The sequence below is a fragment of the Pieris rapae genome, chromosome 21, assembly GCF_905147795.1.
Source record: "Pieris rapae chromosome 21, ilPieRapa1.1, whole genome shotgun sequence".
Lineage (NCBI taxonomy): Eukaryota > Metazoa > Arthropoda > Insecta > Lepidoptera > Pieridae > Pieris > Pieris rapae.
The window spans coordinates 6898691-6919137 of NC_059529.1; the positions used below are offsets into that span (position 1 = coordinate 6898691).

Genomic DNA, 20447 nt, shown 5'->3' on the forward strand with positions numbered 1-20447 from the left:
GAAAAAACTGAATTTAACCCTTTTTTCAAGATGGCGGAAATTGCACAAGGTTGTTTTGGTCGACAATTTGAACTTAAGCTTTTCTAGCCGCCCCCCACGTAATATCCAAAATTTGATTTTCCGGTTCATTTTCTTTTCCAAATGTATATAATGACTCGAGAATCTATAATAGTGGCAATTTGCTTAGTATTGCTGACATGGGTAGGGGGGGGAATTGCAGTAAATCTGCTTACGTAATAACGCCCCCATAGGGTTTTTCCCTCTTTATGGCTTACTGCCAAAACTTATACACAGGCGCACTATGGGTTATCTGAACTGCCGGGTCGCTAAGTGCCTTGTGCGTTCAATATAATAACGCTGTTAAGGGGGCGTCCATAAATTACGTGAGGTATTTTTTTTAATTTTCTACCCCTCCCCCCCCCCTGGTGACATGTCGTGAGATTTTATTTAACCCCCCTCCCCCAACTCCCAATCTCACGTGAGATTTTTCAAAATGTGAGTTTCTTACGTAAACGCGTTGGATTGTTATTGTAAAAAGAAAGAAACAAATTTGCTTCGTGCTTTTATTTACGACTAGTGATCTTAATCGTATTACGATTACGCTTTAGATTAAATCTTAAGCATGTACAATCTGGACTAAATGGGCCAAAATAGTATAATTTTTTTTTGTTTCAATCAGAAAAAAAAATGCGTGATATTTGCCCCCCCCCTCTCTCCAACGTAAGATTAGATGAGATTTGACTCGACCCCCTCCACCCCTTAAACACCTCACGTAATTTATGGACGCCCCCTAAGATGCTGTTGGACTGGCACGCTTTTGCAGTGTCACGGGCATGTTATTCCAGGCTCGCGTTGACTTCTGGGCGTTCTAAAAATAACGAATTTTTTTGCGCAGAATTCGAAGCACTAGGAATAGTATTCTCGGTACAATAGATGACTGGAATCAGTCGGAAATTGTTATGCAGTTTGCGCATACGCATCTCGGCTCTGGGAGGCAAGTGTACGCGTATGCGATGCGTACACTTGCGTTTATTTATTTAATTTTTTCTTGATGTTGGTACTAAAAGTAGTATTTCTTGTACTATAAAAAAAAATAAAAAAATAAAATAAAATACGTTTATTTTGGAACATAAGATCTTCTAGGTATCACTTATTCCACGTCAATCAATTCAAACTTGTAGGCATTCCTACTCATCGGCAAAGACAGAGGGTGTAGGCCGAGAGAAAAAGCCGGCGTAAAAAACTCTCGGTACTCTTTTAAAAAAGCAAATCATCAAACAATATTTAAAACAAATATATCAAATTAATTAGAGGCAGCCTGCCCATACTATTGCGTGGAATGTGCTTGAAAAGATTACTTGATTTTTTAATGCAGTTACAATGACGTCATTACAACGAGGTGACTTGTTACCTTCTGCGTGAAGTAATTAAAATATATCATTAAATTAATCTTAATGACATAAACTATTATTTGACTTTGCCCTATCTAAAAGCGAAAAGATCGCGCCGCGTGGTGTTAAGTTGTAGTGAGTAAGCTACAGGGACCTAGGCAATACCTCAAGTAAATAAATATATTAGTACATTAAGTTAAACATATAATGATATAAACATTATCACTAAGATTATTCATATAAATACTTTTTGCTATTTAATCGTGGATTTGCTGAAAACATCGCGTGTCAAAGTGAAACTAAATCGTCCGCACAAAACGCTTCCGCTTTTCAAGCGACGACAGATTTACGACTCACTCTCGCTATATGCTTTCAAAATACATTTCTCTTTACATCTTCGTGTTTTTGTCTCTAAATAATATGCATATGAATTAAAACATATAGCATATAAAACTATTTCAGTAACACAGTGGGGTTATTCACTTATATTTTGAAAATAGGTATTAAATATGTCTTATATATCTACTGTATAAGTTACAATCTATCTATTCTCAATAATATAACAATACATGACAATTATGGTGAACATAAATTTAACAAAAAAATGTTTTAATTATAAAAGTTTTTAGAATAATTTCCTATTTAAAAATATTACACCAAATATTACACATATTAATAAAAGCATATAGTCACTACAATGACATACATATTATTAAACTTTCCTGATGTTTTTATTACTCATATGGTGCTATTAATTGGTAGAGCTATGTTCTTGTATATTAAGTTATATTGTATTAATCAATAAATTAAAAACATAACTTGAATTTGGCGTTAGGTAGTTAATTTTATACAATCCATTCTTAATAATTCTATAATATCGATCAATTTCTGCACAAAGTTCAAAGTTTTAGCCAATTTATAACCAAAAACAAAATACATATAGGTAACACAATGTAGGTATACTTATAAACGTTAAAAAATAAATATACATTAAATGCTTTTACATTAACTGCCAGTTCTCAAATCAACGGCGTAGAAGAAACAAAAGAACTGGCAATATACTCTCCGCCGCTCACAAGGCAATTTTTAGGCCCAAGTTTTTTGTCTTACGCGTTTGTAAGGAGCTGCAATTATTACACCATGTTCCAGATCTTCTTAAGTAATTAAAAACAGTATGATGTAAAGTAAATAAAAGCCTGTTTCATTTCTAATTATTACAATAGCGTATTTTCTTGGAGTCGTTTAAAATAATTAGGTCACTCTTTTATCTAATCTTGAATAAAAGTCGTACATCTAGAAACGCAACCTTATTACATACCCGTAAAAGGCACTAAATTATAAATACTTTAAATAACTCGTACTGTTAAAGATACCGCCTTTCTCAATCTCTAGCCTTGATTAGATTTTATCGTAAGCCATAATTTACCAAGTTAAGAGTCATAAACGGTATCATAGTTCAAATCTTGAATTGTTTGTTGTTCTTCCGTATTCTTAAGTAGTTCTAAGTCCTCTTGGCTATTTCTTACGTAATTTTAAGTTATCAAGGACATACCTTTCTGAAGTTAATACAATTTTTTTTATAGAACAGCGGGCAAACGGGCAGGAGGCTCACCTGATGTTAAGTGATACCGCCGCCCATGGGCACTCTCGATGCTAGAGGGATCGCGAGTGCGCTGCCGGCCTTTAAGAATTTGTACGCTCTTTTCTTGAAGGGGACCCTAAGTCGAATTGGTTCGGAAATACTTCAGCTGGTTCCACAAAGTGGTGGTGCGCGGCAAAAACTGCCTTGAAAAAACGCGCAGTTATGGAACGGCGGACGTCGAGGTGATACGAGTGGAATTTCGTATTCTGCCTGGACGTCCGACGATGAAACTCAGCTGGATGGTAAATGCGGTAGACGATCCTCGGCTGTACACCAATTGTCTTTCTGTCCGTGTGTGCATTTAACGTTCGCTCAGACGGCGAAGCAAAACATTGTGAGTTAACGGGCGTGCCCTAGATCTTAAAAGGTGGCGTGAGTCAAACATAGGTGGTTGATCACTTGCCTATTAGATTCACCTGTGAACTTTAATCTGATATAGACTAAAGACTAATTCAAAACTTTGATAATAATTATTATTAATTCATTTATTCGGTAAGTGTCCCTGAGTGGTATCTAGTGTTACCAGATGAGCCTGCTGTCGATTTCCCCGCTGTTGTATAAAATAAAATTAACCAAAATGTAGGCGCAATGAAAGCGAATATGTTATCGATGGCCCTTTAGGTTTTATCAAATTGCAGTAGAAATTCCTGTAAGGCAAGACGGGTTGTAATTAGAGAGGTTTTCATACTTTCACGGTCGCTGCTACTTGGTCAAGTACTGGTCAAGTTTCACTGTCGTGGGTCGCTGTACTTCTCAGGCTTTGAAAGCTTGATCCTACAATAAAATTCCTGCCCATGGGTATCACTGTCCTATAATAAATAACGCCCATCTACTCAATTCATATAGCTGATTTCCTGAATATCTCTGTATATGTCGCATAAAGTAGTTAAATCAGAAAGGTTATTAAATCTCTAGACAGTTATTTAAATATCGATATTCAATCAAGTCGCTAGCATTTTGATTTAAATAATGCAGTATCGAAATCGTTTAACTATATGTCTGACCGAAAGCCAGCTTGTAGATTAATAATAAAATAAAACAAACATTAAATTCTTGGTCTCAATCAAAATCTTAATTCTTACCAAGTAAGTGGGCATGACGACGCCTAAGTGACGTCACGTTAAATCGATCTGATAAAGGCCTCAACAGAAGTATTGAGTTCGGATTTCACGTTTAATTTAATGAAACGAGAAATGGTTTTATTAACATGACTTGTTGAAGCTATCGCGGAATATAGTTAAAAGGAGCATTAAGAATATCCATAGCGCAAAATCACCTGCATCAAGAGTTGCACACATACACACCTTCACGTACATACCCTCACTATTACACCATCACATAACACAGCCAAATTAGGTAATTACTTGGTTAAATGTATTGAATAATTTTTATTTTTTTTTCCATTTTGTAAATGTATGAACCGTTATGTAAATATTATGTATGCCATCTTTGGCTATGTTTTTTGTGTACATTGTTTTGTTTTTATATAGAAATTTAGTTAGCTGTAGGATTACGAAATATGTACATATGTAAATGAATTAGTTGGCTGTTCATGGCCTGAGCTGACTGGTGTTAATAGTAGTTATGTAAAAATAAGTGTTGTTTTTTAAAAGAGGTTTTTACGCGAACCTTGGCTCAGCAAGGGCCAATCCATATTTTATCCTGGCTTAGTATCAAGTGACCCTGCAGGGTTGTTACATAAAATAATATATCAATTGTTTTGTTAGTTGGCTATTCACCGCCTGTACGTGCACCACAAACTAATTGACAAATTGCGAGATTAGGAGTTGCGCATGCGCACGGCGTGACGGGTTATCCACTTTTTTCATATTTATAAAAATCGCTCGCGATGCTCGGGAGATGTATGCTTTCATTTTCATGAAACTGAAAGTGTATGTTCGGGTGGTGTCGTTGACTTAGGTGTTTGTTTGTCACGACTCGTTGCATCTCCGTGCTGTATGCTGTAATTTGGGATCGCGCTTTTTATGTGATACGCATCGTTTCTTTTATTATTTATTAATAATGCCTGTTTGATTTCCAATCATCACGAAATAATTATAACATCTTAGATTTTTTTTTCTTGTTATCCTATATATCCTATATCCTAGCTATCTTCAGTACCGACGATAGTAACCCCTTCACGGGCTTTATTCTCTTTCTGCTACCGCTTCTATTTCTCCTATCCACCTTTTTTGGGCGCCAACTTCTTCCGAGTGGTCCATTTCATGCAATTGTCTTTAGTCCATCTCCATCCAAGTCCATCTTGTATATGTGTATCTTGCTTTAAGCCCCGCTTTTATTATTTTTAGTATCTGATTTATCTATGAACGATAACTGTCCCGATAAATGTCTAAATATTGAAATATCGTCCCGGCTTCGCAAGAGGGAACATTTATTGTTTTTAAATTTGTTGTAGATTGATATGTTCTTTAATATTGTGGAGTTTTTTTGTTCTATCACCAATCGTTTCGCAGTGCATGCATTGAAAGATATTTTATAGGCATATTTTTACACATTGGGTAACAATTAAAATTGAAAAAAAGTTAAAACAAATTTGTAATTTCAGTAACTACCTTATTTTTAGTTGCAATTAAAATAGTCTATATTAATCAGTGATACTGTGGCATTCAAATGGTGAAAGAATTTTTGAAATTAGTCCAGTACCTACTTTTGAGCCATATATTTATTTGTTTTAGATATCTTAACAATGAAGAGATTGTTTTGTCTTTTGTTTTCGAAGTGAAACTTCTTTAGGCGCCTGAGGGTAATTTTTTAAGGATCAAACGTCACGAAGATGTGCAGCGATTTTGTCGAAGTAAGGGAGAGAGCGATTGAGACCGATTGAGAGAAAGTGAGATAGGGAGATCGAGAAAAAATACACGCTATTGGTTGAAATATTCGTTTAGTAGTTACATCTTTAACTTTAGATACTGTCGCTTACGACTCGTGCAGTAAACGCAGATTTTTATTTATTTACATTATTAGTACCACGTATAGTACAGCGTAAATATAGATATACAAATACATAGAGTGGTCATATACTGGTACATCGATTGGGGTTTTTACCTTAGTAATAATTAATTTACAAAGAAGTTTCTCTTTGTTCGCACGCACATTTGTTGTTTATGGAATTCTTACGCACGTGAAATTGCCCTTCCAAAATATTTAACTATCATTGACTACTTCAGTGTATCTAGATGTATTGTCAAATAGTTATAGGTAATAATTACTATAATAATGTATATATAATATAACATATAATAATGTATATAATTACACAATAGCTTGTCGTGTATGCAAATGGGAGAGTATGGCGTGACATTCAATTGTTTCTGACGCTCAGTTTTCTAATTGTAAATACAGTGCTGGTAACATTATGTTGTTCATCTATGTAGGCGATACGCACCATTGGCACCACCAGGTTTCTATTCCACAGATACTAGAGAAACCATGCACTTGATATCTGGGCCCCGTTATCCGAATAATCATTGCTACGGTTTGGACTAGTGATAGTATAGTTGAGAGTAGTGGTCGTAGGTTTGATCCCTGTGCACTGTGCATGTGATATGCGCAGGGGTCTGATCACCTACTTGCCTATTAGATTGATAAATGATCATGAAGGAGATACAGAAATTTGAGGCCGAGACCTAAAATGGTTGTAGCGCCACTGATTTTTATGATTTTTATTCACTTCCCTATTTTATAGTTGCAAGGGAATTGATAAATTCATATACACAATTTATTGTATGCTTAGTGTTAACTTCGTTTACTAAAGATTTTCTTTCTGCAAATTAAACTATCACGCTTCGGTCGTATTTGCTTGGTTAGCAGAGAACAAGTAGAAACAAGAGGATCTAATATTTGCGCTAACAAGTTGCATTAAATCGTCTTTTACGCTACTGTAACTAGTGCCTGACAGGCGTTATTTACGTTTCAAGTCTTAGATAAACCGGTTTTCGCACGATGTTTAACCAATGTTAAATATAATAATAATAATAAAAAGTCTTTATTCATTTTAAGTGCATATTCTTTTCAAAGTGTAAGATTTGGAAACCCTTATAAGTAAAAATACCTGTGTTAGGGTTCCCAGCTCTTCCATAACAAACTTAATGACATTATTTAACCTATTTTTTTAACCGTTTCCTTTTTATTTTAAATATGGACATATAAAGTCGATAATGCACGGGGATCGAACCTACGACCTCAGGGAAGAGTCGCACACTGCAGCGTCTGGGTCAATACTGCTCTTTGGGTAAAAAGTAAAACGTTTTAACAATTACAATGCAGACGTTTAAAGTATGATATGTAAACGAAAGCAAACAATAGCGATATAACTTAGAATAAGAGAAAACTGTTGTAGCCTTCGACAATTTGTCAATTGTAATCGACTATGATTATGGAGCGCACCCATTTGACCATAACATTGTACAAAGAGAAAATGCTTGAAAAACCTCCTTTGTTACAAACAATGTAGTGAGGTGTCATTATATACCGAAGCGATAGTCCGTTGCTAATCTATACTTCTATACTAATAGTAAAAAGAGGAAAGATTTGTATGTGTGTAACGGATTGGGTCAAAAAGTAATGGATCGATTAAAAAAAAATCACTGTTTGAATGCTACATTATCACTGAATATTATACTTACCTAGGCTGAGTTAATTGTAACAAAAAAATGAGGTACCTTACTAAAATTATAATTATGTTACCTAAGGTGTAAAAAATGCGTATATCGCATCGCATGCTTAGATATTAAATAACACATCAGTATCTACAAAAACAAACAAAAAAATGTCCACCCGTGCGGAGCCGGGACGAGCCACTAGTTCTTTAAAAATCTTTAGTAGAAAAAATTTCAGCAGTTTCCGGTACAACAGAATAAGGACAGTATAGATAACGCGGTAGACCCGGGCCGCGTTATAGGAAAACGCGTTGTAGCAGCAATTTCGTAATACAGTTTTTTTGAACAATTCAAAAACTAGGAACACAAATTAAATAAAGTTATTTAGTTTTATTTTACAAAAATGCAATTGGAACAGGGAGGCAAAACTAATTATAGATTTGACAAATCAGACAACAGAAATATAACTTGAGAAATATGCCGGGGAAATAAAGCGTTATATAGGGGACGGATATCGCGTTATCTGGAGGTTTATTTGTCTTGGGAAGCGTTGCAAATATAGAATTATCAATATACCACAATAACAAATATTTTTAGTTTAAGGCGGTTTTGCCGCTATGTGAAACCAACTGCACACTGAAGTATTTCCGAACCTAATCGACTTGCAATAGAAGTCCATTTGCGGCGGAATCACTTGACATTAGAAGAGCCTACCTTTTTGCCTTAAAAATGATTAATCCTAATAATTTGCTTTCAAATAAAGCTCCAGCAGCAAAAGGAAGAGTGTCTGCGATCATTAAACTGCGGCCATAGACCGGATGATTCTGGAAAAGGTCATTAAAACATTTGATGTTCGGATGATGGCGAACGAAGCCGCGGTGGTCACACGAGCGATGTTATTTTTCATGCGTAGATAGCGTAAACCAACCTTCATTTATCAATTAAGGCTTGAACAGTGCTCAAATCGGTCAACTAGCCCTAGTTTAAATTAAATTGTTGGAAGAACTGTCGCTCATATGCATTTGGAAAAAATATATATTGTGGGTTGAAGCCTACTGTATCGATTGATAAAATCAAAAAAGATAAAAGCAATACCAATTTCCCAAAAAAAAATTTACCATCGAACCGTAGATTAGACATAAATTACAAATTCGCTCCAAAACGGTTTATGCGATTTATTTTAATCTTACACGTATTATTAGATATAGCATATATTATTATTTTGATAAAAAAAATTTGTATTAATTCGTTTCCTGGGCATGGAAAGTAATAAAAGGTAAATAAACTCAAGCGCAATGGGCTTCCCTCCGCAATTTCACACCCGCGAGCCCTGCATGCGGCCTGTCTTCAGTCCACCTCAACGCTTTGCGACGGGAGGACTACGCTTGTGTGTCGAAGCCAATAATAATTAAATATTTGCGTATTTTAGTTTTTACCCGCGGATTTTTTTAGAAATGCCAAAATATAAAAAGAAATATCAAGTGAGGCGAGGACATGAACTTCGGAAATTATTGTATGTTATAAGTATATGTAAATAAGTACCTACCCAAACAAAACTCAAATTTAGAGTTGTCAAGTTTCAAGTGCAACTTGTACAACCAAGTAAAATAAGTTGCTGAACCTGATACCTGATGGAATCTGAAAGTGGGTACTGGATCTCGAGGATGGTAAGCAGTAGACATACCGTCATTGAGCTCGTTGTAATCAGCTCAGCGAGACGATACTAGAAATGTGACTAAATGAACCTGATGATGGACTCCGAAGGTGGGTACTGGGTCTCGAGGATGGCAAGCAGTAAACATACCGTCATTGAGCTCGTTGTAATCAGCTCAGCGAGACGATACTAAAAATGTGACTATATGAACCTGATGATGGACTCCGAAGGTGGATACAGAGTCTCGAGGATGATAAGCATTTGACATACCATCATTGAGCTCGTTGTAATCAGCTTAGCGAAACGATACTAGAAATGTGACTATATGAACCTGATGATGGACTCCGAAGGTGGATACTGAGTCTCGAGGATGGTAAACAGTAGACATACCGTCATTGAGCTCGTTGTAATCAGCTCAGCGAGACGATACAAGAAATTTTACTATATGAACCTGATAATGATCTCCGAAGGTGGGGACCGGATCTCGAGGATGGTAAACAGTAGACATACCGTCATTGAGCTGGTTGTAATCCGCTCAGCGAGACCATACAAGAAATTTGACTATATGAACCTGATAATGGTCTCCGAAGGTGGGGACCGGATCTCGAGGATGGTAAGCAGTAGACATGCCGTCATTGAGCTCGTTGTAATCAGCTCAGCGAGACGATACTAGAAATGTGTTATATGAACCTGATGGTGGACTCCGAAGGTGGGTACTGGGTCTGATTGACTCTGATTTCATTTTCGGGCTTAGATATAACATGCTGCACTCGTAGGTTTCAGAACCAAGAAAAATATTTAAAATTTCAACTGGAAGACGAATCGTTGAAATTGATTATTTTTTCAATAAACTCAAAGAAATATAGTGGTATTATAGTAAATATTACCTAATATTTATTTAATATTAAATATTAATAAGTTCATATAGTCACATTTCTAGTATCGTCTCGCTGAGCTGATTACAACGAGCTCAATGATGGTATGTCTACTGCTTACCATCCTCGAGATCCAGTACCCACCTTCGGAGTCCATTATCAGGTTCATATAGTCACATTTCTCGTATCGTCTCGCTGAGCTGATTACAACGAGCTCAATGACGGTATGTCTACTGCTAACCATCCTCGAGATCCAGTACCCACCTTCGGAGTCCATTATCAGGTTCATATAGTCACATTTCTAGTATCGTCTCGCTGAGCTGATTACAAGGAGCTCAATGACGCTATGTCTACTGCTTACCATCCTCGAGACCCAGTACCCACCTTCGGAGTTCATCATCAGGTTCATATAGTCACATTTCTAGTATCGTCTTGCTGAGCTGATTACAACGAGCTCAATGACGGCATGTCTACTGCTTACCATCCTCGAGATCCGGTCCCCACCTTCGGAGACCATTATCAGGTTCATATAGTCAAATTTCTTGTATCGTCTCGCTGAGCTGATTACAACGAGCTCAATGACGGTATGTCTACTGTTTACCATCCTCGAGACTCAGTATCCACCTTCGGAGTCCATCATCAGGTTCATATAGTCACATTTCTAGTATCGTTTCGCTAAGCTGATTACAACGAGCTCAATGATGGTATGTCAAATGCTTATCATCCTCGAGACTCTGTACCCACCTTCGGAGTCCATCATCAGGTTCATATAGTCACATTTCTAGTATCGTCTCGCTGAGCTGATTACAACGAGCTCAGTGACGGTATGTCTGCTGCTTACCATCCTCGAGATCCACTACTCACCTTCGGAGTCCATCATCAGGTTCATATAGTCACATTTCTAGTATCGTTTCGCTGAGCTGATTACAACGAGCTCAATGACAGTATGTCTACTGCTTACCATCCTCGAGATCCAGTACCAACCATCAGAGTCCATCGTCAGCTGATGATGATGACTCGGTTTCGGTATTTTAGCAATACTGACATTAAAAAGTTTTAACCTCAGAACGAATTAAACATGTAAAAAAATCATGTATGTACTAGTTAAATAACCACCATTTTTTCTAGACCAATATTTATTTATAAATTTTTATATTTAGCTAATAATTGGTTTCGTATTCACGTAGTTTTGTTAGACTATTCACTATTTTGTTAGACTAGATGGCGTTAGTAAATTATTGTTTGTAGTAGAGGTCAAATCCTCAAAGTCATCGGCGTATGTTAGAGTCTTAAAAAATTCGATTACACCTCATAAAAAGCGAGTTGTTTTTTAAATGGAAAAAAGTAATAGATTTTTATTTTTTACATTTTGGTACAGAAAAAGAAAACAGATTTATTAGATTCATACAGTTATTACACTAAACAACATTGAAAACCTGTAACCTAATTACATCTGTACACAGCAATAGATGGCGCACCCACAATAACCTCTCAGATATTTTCATTTGTTGCGATGGATCAAGCTTTTAATGGTAGAAAAACCTAGGCATAAATATACAACCCCAGTACACAGCTTTCACATTTCATATTGATGTTAAACTATGATGGTTATAAATATTACTGGAAAATTTACACGTTTCACTAGAAAGTTCCTTATGATCTATACGAACTAACTAAGCCCTTTGACCCCGAAACACAGTAACCGATGGTTCAAAGAAATTAACAATGCGTTGTGTACACTTGCACATGTATGAATCTCTAAAAATCTCCATATACGCTTGGCTTTTGATTATTTATGATAAAACAAAACTTAGTACCTAAGAAACGGTAAAGTTTTGATGCGTTGAATTCTTTTAAGATAATCAATGTTTTGTTTTCAAAACAGAGAGATGGAGCCAATTTAAGGCATTTACTTTATAAGAGGTCCTTGTAAAAAAAATTGGTGTGTGTATATTTTGTAAATTTTTCAAGGAATAAATGAGGCTTTATTACTTAATTATTATTAAGTCAGCATTACTTTATCTTTGGCATGTAATGAACTGTGTGAAACAAATATTTATAGCTCTGTTGTCTGTTTCCGTATTAATTTAGTTGTAAATCGATGTTAGTCTAAAGATTTTCTCGGTAAACTTAAAAGCAGATTTTTTTAAATTTGGCCTCGTCGACTTAGATAATACAAATGTCTTCATTAGGGATAACGTAACGTCCTAATGGTCAAATATTTTAAGTATGTCCAGTAATTTCGGAGGTTCTTCAATGCAAATAAACAAAGAAGTACATAAATTAAATTTTGGTAAGGATTTTTGTTGTAGCTTGATAATTATTGCTACATTTTATTCCTGATTTAACATTAGAAACTGAATATCACTTTTTAAAAAATGTTGCTATCATTATTTAAATGTGCAATTATCCGAGTTGACTTTTGTTTTGACAAAAATTCCCCACTTTGACAGTTTCAGTTATGTGGTGAAATCTACATAACATTTAGGTAATTATTTATTTTTTATTTCTGTTAGACAAACAAAATGGGACAAATTTGCCGCCCCTTTAATTAGCCGCCTTAGGCCGCCTATTCAGTCTACTGGTAAATCCGCCACTGATTATAATTAATGGCAATTGATTAGCTGCAGCTGGTAAACATATTAAAATGATTTCCAAGTTATTGTTTTAGTAAATAATGCTATCAAGTATTATTGTTACATATCGCTGGGAACTAGGTCAATGTGTGAACAATTGAAATGCAATCATCGTTTCATCGAACACATTCAAATGCTTGTTTGGCTACCAATTTCTCATATATTACGCTATTCAAATAATTATTATGTATGATACATATTTGTCATCAGCGCCAATAACAGCAGAGAGCGGCAGAATTTTGGGGAAGTCTCCAAAAAACGCACACAAAACCAGGAGATAGAAATATAAATGTGTTTAAGTGTAAAAGGAGCAGTGTTGGCCTAGTGGCTTCAGTGTGCGACTCTCATACCTGAGTTCGTAGGTTCGATACCCGGCTGTACACCAATGGAATTTCTTTCTATGTGCGTATCTAACATTTGCTCGAACGGTGGAGGAAAACATCAACCGACTTGTCTTAGACCCAAAATGTCGACGGCGTGTATCAGACACTGGAGGCTGATCAGCTACTTGCCTATTAGATTTAAAAATGACCATGAAACAGATTCAGATATCTGAGGCCAAGACCTAAAGAGGTTGTAGCGCCACTGATTTATTTATGTAAGTGTTAAAGTGTCTGAAGTAAAACGCCATTATTATTATATAAAGTGTTAAAAAGCGATAGTGAATAAAAAGCTCAGTGATGCAATGAACTAGTATGTAATGTACCGGTCTGATGTCGTTTTCTATTAAGGCATTCGGTGGAAAGCTTGATGCAAAAAAATGCATTTCCCGTCTATGTTTCTCGTATAACTACAGATTAATACGCCTGTTATCCAAGAAATAAACGGCTAAAATACCCAAAAACATTCTATAATAAATTACAGTATATTTTCTGAATGTTATAATATGTATTTACTTTTATTTACATATGATATTTACAGAATCTTTGTATGAGTCTCTGGATATAAGGAGACAGATGTATTAAAACAATGCAAATTAGTTATTAAGAAAGAAGCGGGGTTTTTACCACCTTTTTGCTTTATCGTCTAAAGTGGTAAAATGAATTTTTGATTATATTTATCTCTGTGTAATCAGTTAGTTGTATGATGTCTTTTCTCGTGTCGCCTAATTATACAAAACCAGTGGTGCTACAACATTCTTATGTCTGGACCTCAGAGGACTCAGGGATAAGCTGAACGCAGAAACACTTCTTCGTTTAGTAAATATATTAATTTATTTTAATGTTACTTGAATAATAATTTTATTTATTTATTTAAGCAGACAATTATAAGTCCATATGGTTATTATTGTGTTAATTACAATATTGTCCTGAAAATTATATTAGTAGGTTAGCTTAGAGCATACTATGTCATAAAATTAAAAAGGACATTGCAAATGACTCATAAAATCCAGCGATCCCACTATTACCACCAGCTTACCAAAGACACTCCACTAGTGTACAACCAAACGTTGCAATGATAATTGTAATTACGACAAGAATAATTACAAAATATAATTTGTCGAATTTAACTGCCAAAATATAATTGTAATTAAAATATTAACTCAAAATGAGTAACATAATTGAAGTTAAATGACCGAATAGTCTTACATATACCGTAATATATAAATTAATAAATGCTATGTTACCTACATGTATAAATGATTTTTGAATTAAATTGGATTGAATAGGTTTGCTTAGCAAATAATAGTTGTAGGCTTCGGTTCATCATCAGTATATATCTTAATATATATATTTCTTGTGTGCGTGTGTATGTGACTGAACTCCTCCTAAACGACTGGACCGATTTAGACGAAATTTTTTGTGTGTTCAAGGGGATCTGGGAATGGTTTAGATTCACAATTTTGTCCGCTGGACAATGTTTTTTTAATTAATTTTCAATTTATTAGTTGTTGTTGATTTTGGAATGTTTTACATTGGATCCGACAGACGGCGCTACCATCGCAGTGTCAAATTTTAAATAATATTCGAATTTTAATTTTAGTCTGTCCCGAAATTTAAAAAAAGTTTTGTTATCATTGTGTTATATCGTGTGTCACCATGTGCTGGATCGTTAGATATTGTCATAACATTTGAATAATAATTTTCATCAAAATGGCTTATTAAAAATTGAAATTTTGAAATTAAAGACGTGTAGACAGGACAACGTCTGTCGGATCCGCTAGTATATATATATATATATATATATATAGCGGCTGGTCTAGTGGTTTCAGAGGTCATGCGAACAAGGCTAAGCTTTTACCGTGTCCTGCCTCGGGCGATTGTTGGTGGCTCCGTGGGGTTTTAGTGGGTATGCACAGTGGTCAACCCCACATAACCCTTCACAGGCAACCGTGCCGCGGGAGGGTATGCGTAACGCATTTCCCCACGAAAAAAAAAGTTCTATCTCGCGGCACTCATGATCTTTATATTTGCGAATTGAAGACTGCTCGAACGGTGAAGGAAAACATGGTGGGGAAACTGGCTTGCTTTAAACGCATAAAGTCGACGGCCGGCCAAAAAGCCTGCTTGCTGTGTCAGGCACAGCAGGCTACATTAGCATAGAATGGCAAATGATCATGAAACAGATGCAGAAATTTGAGGCCCAGAGCTAAAGTGCCACTGAGTTTTTGTATGGAGTGTTCGGAAAGGTTTTTTAATGTATAAAATATATTTAGGAGATAGTGCGTATACGGTTGAAATTAAATTTATTGACGAATTGCGTTAATTGCGTATATTTATTTATTTATTTATTTTATTTATATATTAGCGGCGATATATGTTACGGCAACATTTAATCTTTCTTAACACTCCGTTGCAGTATGCAGAAATAATTTACGGCGTTATCTCTATCTCTTTAACTACATGAAGTTTTTAAAGTAGTTTATTCAAAACATTTCCTAAATTCCATATAAACATAATATGGTATTTGATACAGTACAATATTATTGTTAATTAAATATTTGCTGGTAAAAAAAAATCGTTTAAATTGTATAATGCGTCTCTATAAGCGAGAAATTAATCTTTCTGACAAAAAAATATGGAAATTTCAAATACGAGTTTTTGTTCAAAATTGCATGAATTAGAATGTGAATTAGCAGTTACGTTTTATATATAGTGTAATAACTTTTTTGTACCAAGTACGAACCTTGATGTTGAAAATGTGGTTGCAGCAAACTAAAAACAGTTATCGTAAGATGAGATTTCTAATAATTATCAATATTAATCTAATTTAAGTCTTCTTATCAATAGTGATTAATATTCCATTGCACAATTTAGAGTTAATAAAATTTTAATTCAGTGTTTGTTCAAAGATCGGCAATGAACTCCCTATCCTACAACTTACCAAAACAAAGATACTAAATATTATATAATATATATATATGGGGCCATTCAAGTATTACGTAAGCAGATTTACTGCAATTTATCCTCTATATTACTATCCTATTCACACTTCGTTTCGAACAGAAATAATAATATCATTGGATCCCAGGTGTTTGAGTTACTGCCAGTTCACAAATCAAGGGCGTAGAACGGAAGAGAAGAACTGGCAATGAAATCTCCGTCACTCTTTTTAATAGCCATAGCTGCATAAGACAATATGTAGTTATACAAAACGAACGTTTATGTAAGCAATAATAATATCAATCATTCTTAATCTGTTCTTTGTTCTAATTACGTAATTATTTGTTTTCAGGCGTCAACGATTGACGGCAGACGAAAAGGAGCCTGTCTCTTCTGTCAGGAATACTTTATGGATCTCTATCTACTAGCAGAGCTCAAGACCATCAGCCTAAAAGTAAGTACATTTTTATTGATTTCTGCTCAATTTGTTCAGATGAGGCTAAGAATCTTTTGGCGCTACAACCCTCTAAGGGTCAAGACTTATTAATATATATTGTCCACAATAATAAACCAAAACAAAAAGCAGTAATATTAAATAGAATTAACACCTGCATCACGAACCGATTTTAAAAAAAAGTTAATAATTATAGATTATTTGCGACTTAAGATTATGTACAAGAGTAAGTGACAACTGGGTAAGCGAGAGAAGTTAATGAGGGTATTTACCGAGTCCCGTCATTTCGCCCTCCTAAAACATTTACATGTGAAATCTGTGTAAGTGGCAGACATTTTTCAGGCGTGAACCTCTATAAGTGAGATCGATATTTCTATCTATCCAATATAACCTCTATAAGGCCGGCAACGCACTCGCGAGCCCTCTGGCATTGAAAGTGTCCATGGGTGGCGGTATTACTTAACATCAGGTGAGCCTCCTGCCCCCTGTTCTTTAAAAATAATAATAATAATAACCTCTCGTATCCCGGTGTTTGTAATTAAACACCTCCGAAATGGCTCGACCTTAATTTGCCATGTTACGCCAATACAGCTTTAAAAAATCAACTAAGCAGATGTTACAATAAAAATAAATAAACTAATGTGGGAATGGACGGCGCATGGAGGAACAGAAAAGTGGAGCGAGAATCTACTAAATCGGTGCCCAAAGTACAATAAACTACAGACAACTAATATTCTGAAACAGCAGGTTACAGATAGTAGCACAGTACAGAAAGGAATTGCGGCCTTTATCAGAAAAGGCACCTAAAGGAGAAAGAAATATAAATTGGTTTAAATGTAAATATATCTGCAATAAAAGGTTATTATTATTATGTACTTAATTTGCTGAGACTGTTACGACATTAGCCATACTGATTACGAGATGAGCCTCTATTTATAGTTCTAATCAACATTGAAAAATCAATAGTAGCATTGCTGCGGTCAAGTGTGTGTAGCAACAATGTGAGGGAAACAAACATATTAACCTTCAACTTGGCAAATAAAGTTTGTAATGCAACGAATGGCCTTAACAAGCGATCTCTTGCAGACAACTAGTAAGAAAAAGAGATATACTAAGTGTCTAAAAAGTGCATAAATAAATTAATGAAAAACAATTAAAAACTAATCTTAATTTTATGAATACTAGTCACGAATGAGCAGGATAGGATATTTTTAACGTTTCTGTAGAAGGCTTTGTAAACATAGTTTATAGTAAAAGTATACTTATCCATCAAATGCCGGCAACGCACCCACTAAAAATGTGTCCATGGACTGCGATGACTGCCTTTTTGTCCCGTAAGCTAGTTTGTCCCCATATAATACCAAATATACAAATACTACTTGGCTTCTGACCACTGCTGTAAGCACTATAATATTGGTCCAAATATTTCAGGTCACAACAGTGGACATGCAAAAGCCACCTCCAGACTTCCGCACCAACTTCGAGGCAACACATCCGCCGATCCTCATCGACAACGGCCTTGCAATCCTCGAGAATGAGAAGATAGAACGGCACATCATGAAATCCGTGCCTGGTGGCCACAATTTATTCGTTCAGGTATTTATAACATTACTAGCGGATCCGACAGACGTTGTCCTGTCTACACGTCTTTAATTTCAAAATTTCAATTTTTAATAAGCCATTTTGATGAAAATTATTATTCAAATGTTATGACAATATCTAACGATCCAGCACATGGTCACACACGATATAACACAATGATAACAAAACTTTTTTTAAATTTCGGGACAGACTAAAATTAAAATTCGAATATTATTTAAAATTTGACACTGCGATGGTAGCGCCGTCTGTCGGATCCAATGTAAAACATTCCAAAATCAACAACAACTAATAAATTGAAAATTAATTAAAAAAACATTGTCCAACGGACAAAATTGTGATTCTAAACCATTCCCAGATCCCCTTGAACACACACAAAAAATTTCGTCTAAATCGGTCCAGTCGTTTAGGAGAAGTTCAGTCACATATACACGCACACAAGAAATATATATATTAAGATGGTATTGGCACAGGCCAATATCATATCTTAAGCTTTTTAACTTACACCAGTTTTTAAAATAATAAAAAAGCTATTTGGTATGTTTTAAACATACATGTATATTTTAATATTATTTGTACGGTTTTATTTACTTTATTTGGTTTATATTGATTATTAAATATGAGTGTAAAGAGCGAAGAGATTGCATTCTATCCGTCGCCAAAAATGGATTGTCTTCGTAGGGTTTCGTTATTGGGATGCAGATAGGAGATCGATCGACTGTCAAAGTCTGACAATCCACAATCTCAAATTGTTTTAATCTAAGATTGTAGATTATTTATTGGATTCGTCGGCCGAGTGTCCGAGTCTCGCAGAACTACGCTCGCTGATCTGTCAAGGCCCTTCCGACCAACAGAGTGTTTTCATCATACACTAGTTGAGAATCCTCCCTTTAGGTTCGAGGAAATGTACTGCCACCATATCATCCTACCGCCACAGCTACCGACATTGTTTTTTTTACAAAAATTGGAAACGATGCTGACGTATGCCAAGCTAATGCTGAGCTGTATGACGCAATTTGCATATGAAAATAATAATTTTATGTCATAAAATAATAGGTAACGTTTTTCGACCTCTTAATTATGCTAATAATATGTTTTTTATAACTTTTTTGTATTTTATGACATACTATATATGCCCTCGCAAACTTCGTCTGACCTTGAATTTTTTTAATATTTTTTTTACATACCAACATGTAACATATATGCTAACACAAAGACTTCGCTTTTCGAAGTAAAATCTAAAGTATTAAATAAATCTTTCAATTTATTCAGCGTTCAAGGATTTTTTTTAAATATTGGTCCAGCCATTTTCGCTTAGCAAAATATTTTGCGATTGATTTTTATTTTTCGAATTACAATAGTAAGAATCCTGATGGTTTTCTTTAAATACACCAAAGCTTCGGACACAGCTGTTGGTGATACTAATTATATTTGTTTTGATATTATAAAACAAATCGTAGATTGTCAACATGAGTTACACATTATTTACATAACATTCAATACTTGAGAGGGCTAAACTTGTTTCACAAGTTCTCTGTAAATATTAACAAATCTGTGGTCACCTACTTCGTTAACAACAATTGTATGTGACACGATCAAACACGAATATCATTGTTATATAAGGGCCTTTATTAAGGCAACAATTTAGTGTATTTTATGCGGCGCCAACTAAAAATGGTCTAGCTATAAACTTTGGTTGTGTCTTGCAATACTATGCTAAGAATTTAACTGTATTAGTTAGTGACTTTAGCGTGCCTCCTTCCCTGATGTCGTCGATCGTTGTCCATCTGTGGGTCAAATGGACGTTATCTAACACTCCGTCGAAAAACATCGTATAGAACGATGGAATTCGAACGAAAGGCTTGTGTCAAATTCAAAAATAGAATACATTTCTCAAATAGAAGGCGTATCACCTAGTTGTCTATGAAATAAAAATTATCAAAGAAACCAGTGCAGTCTGTGACCAAGATTCATATAGAATGGTACTGCAACTGGATTGTTTTTGGAATAAAATGTGTAAATATTAAATTAGAGGTGACCCGGTGAATTTCGTATCACCTACATATATATTTTTGTCAAAACCTAATACAAACTTTTAAAACAGACCTAAGAGATCTGACTTTATACTGAAGCTATGAAACACGATTTTCTATAGGCATCTATCATATTATATGACAACCAATTTTTTTATAAAAAGACAAATATTTTCTACCTAGAAATGTTTTTTAAAGGAGTCTAATTCGAGAAACCATGT

At 35.1% G+C, this 20447-nt stretch overlaps 1 protein-coding gene across 2 annotated transcripts in view; it reads left to right on the plus strand.

Annotated features, from left to right (window-relative positions):
• LOC111000621 (chloride intracellular channel exc-4) overlaps window positions 1-20447 on the plus strand; it is a 48754-nt gene that overhangs the window by 24657 nt on the left and 3650 nt on the right. For both annotated transcript variants that reach the window (XM_045632931.1, XM_045632932.1), the window contains exons 2-3: window positions 16493-16594; window positions 18026-18190. In XM_045632931.1, coding sequence (XP_045488887.1) covers window positions 16493-16594; window positions 18026-18190 — 267 coding nt within the window. The remainder of the gene's footprint in view (window positions 1-16492; window positions 16595-18025; window positions 18191-20447) is intronic.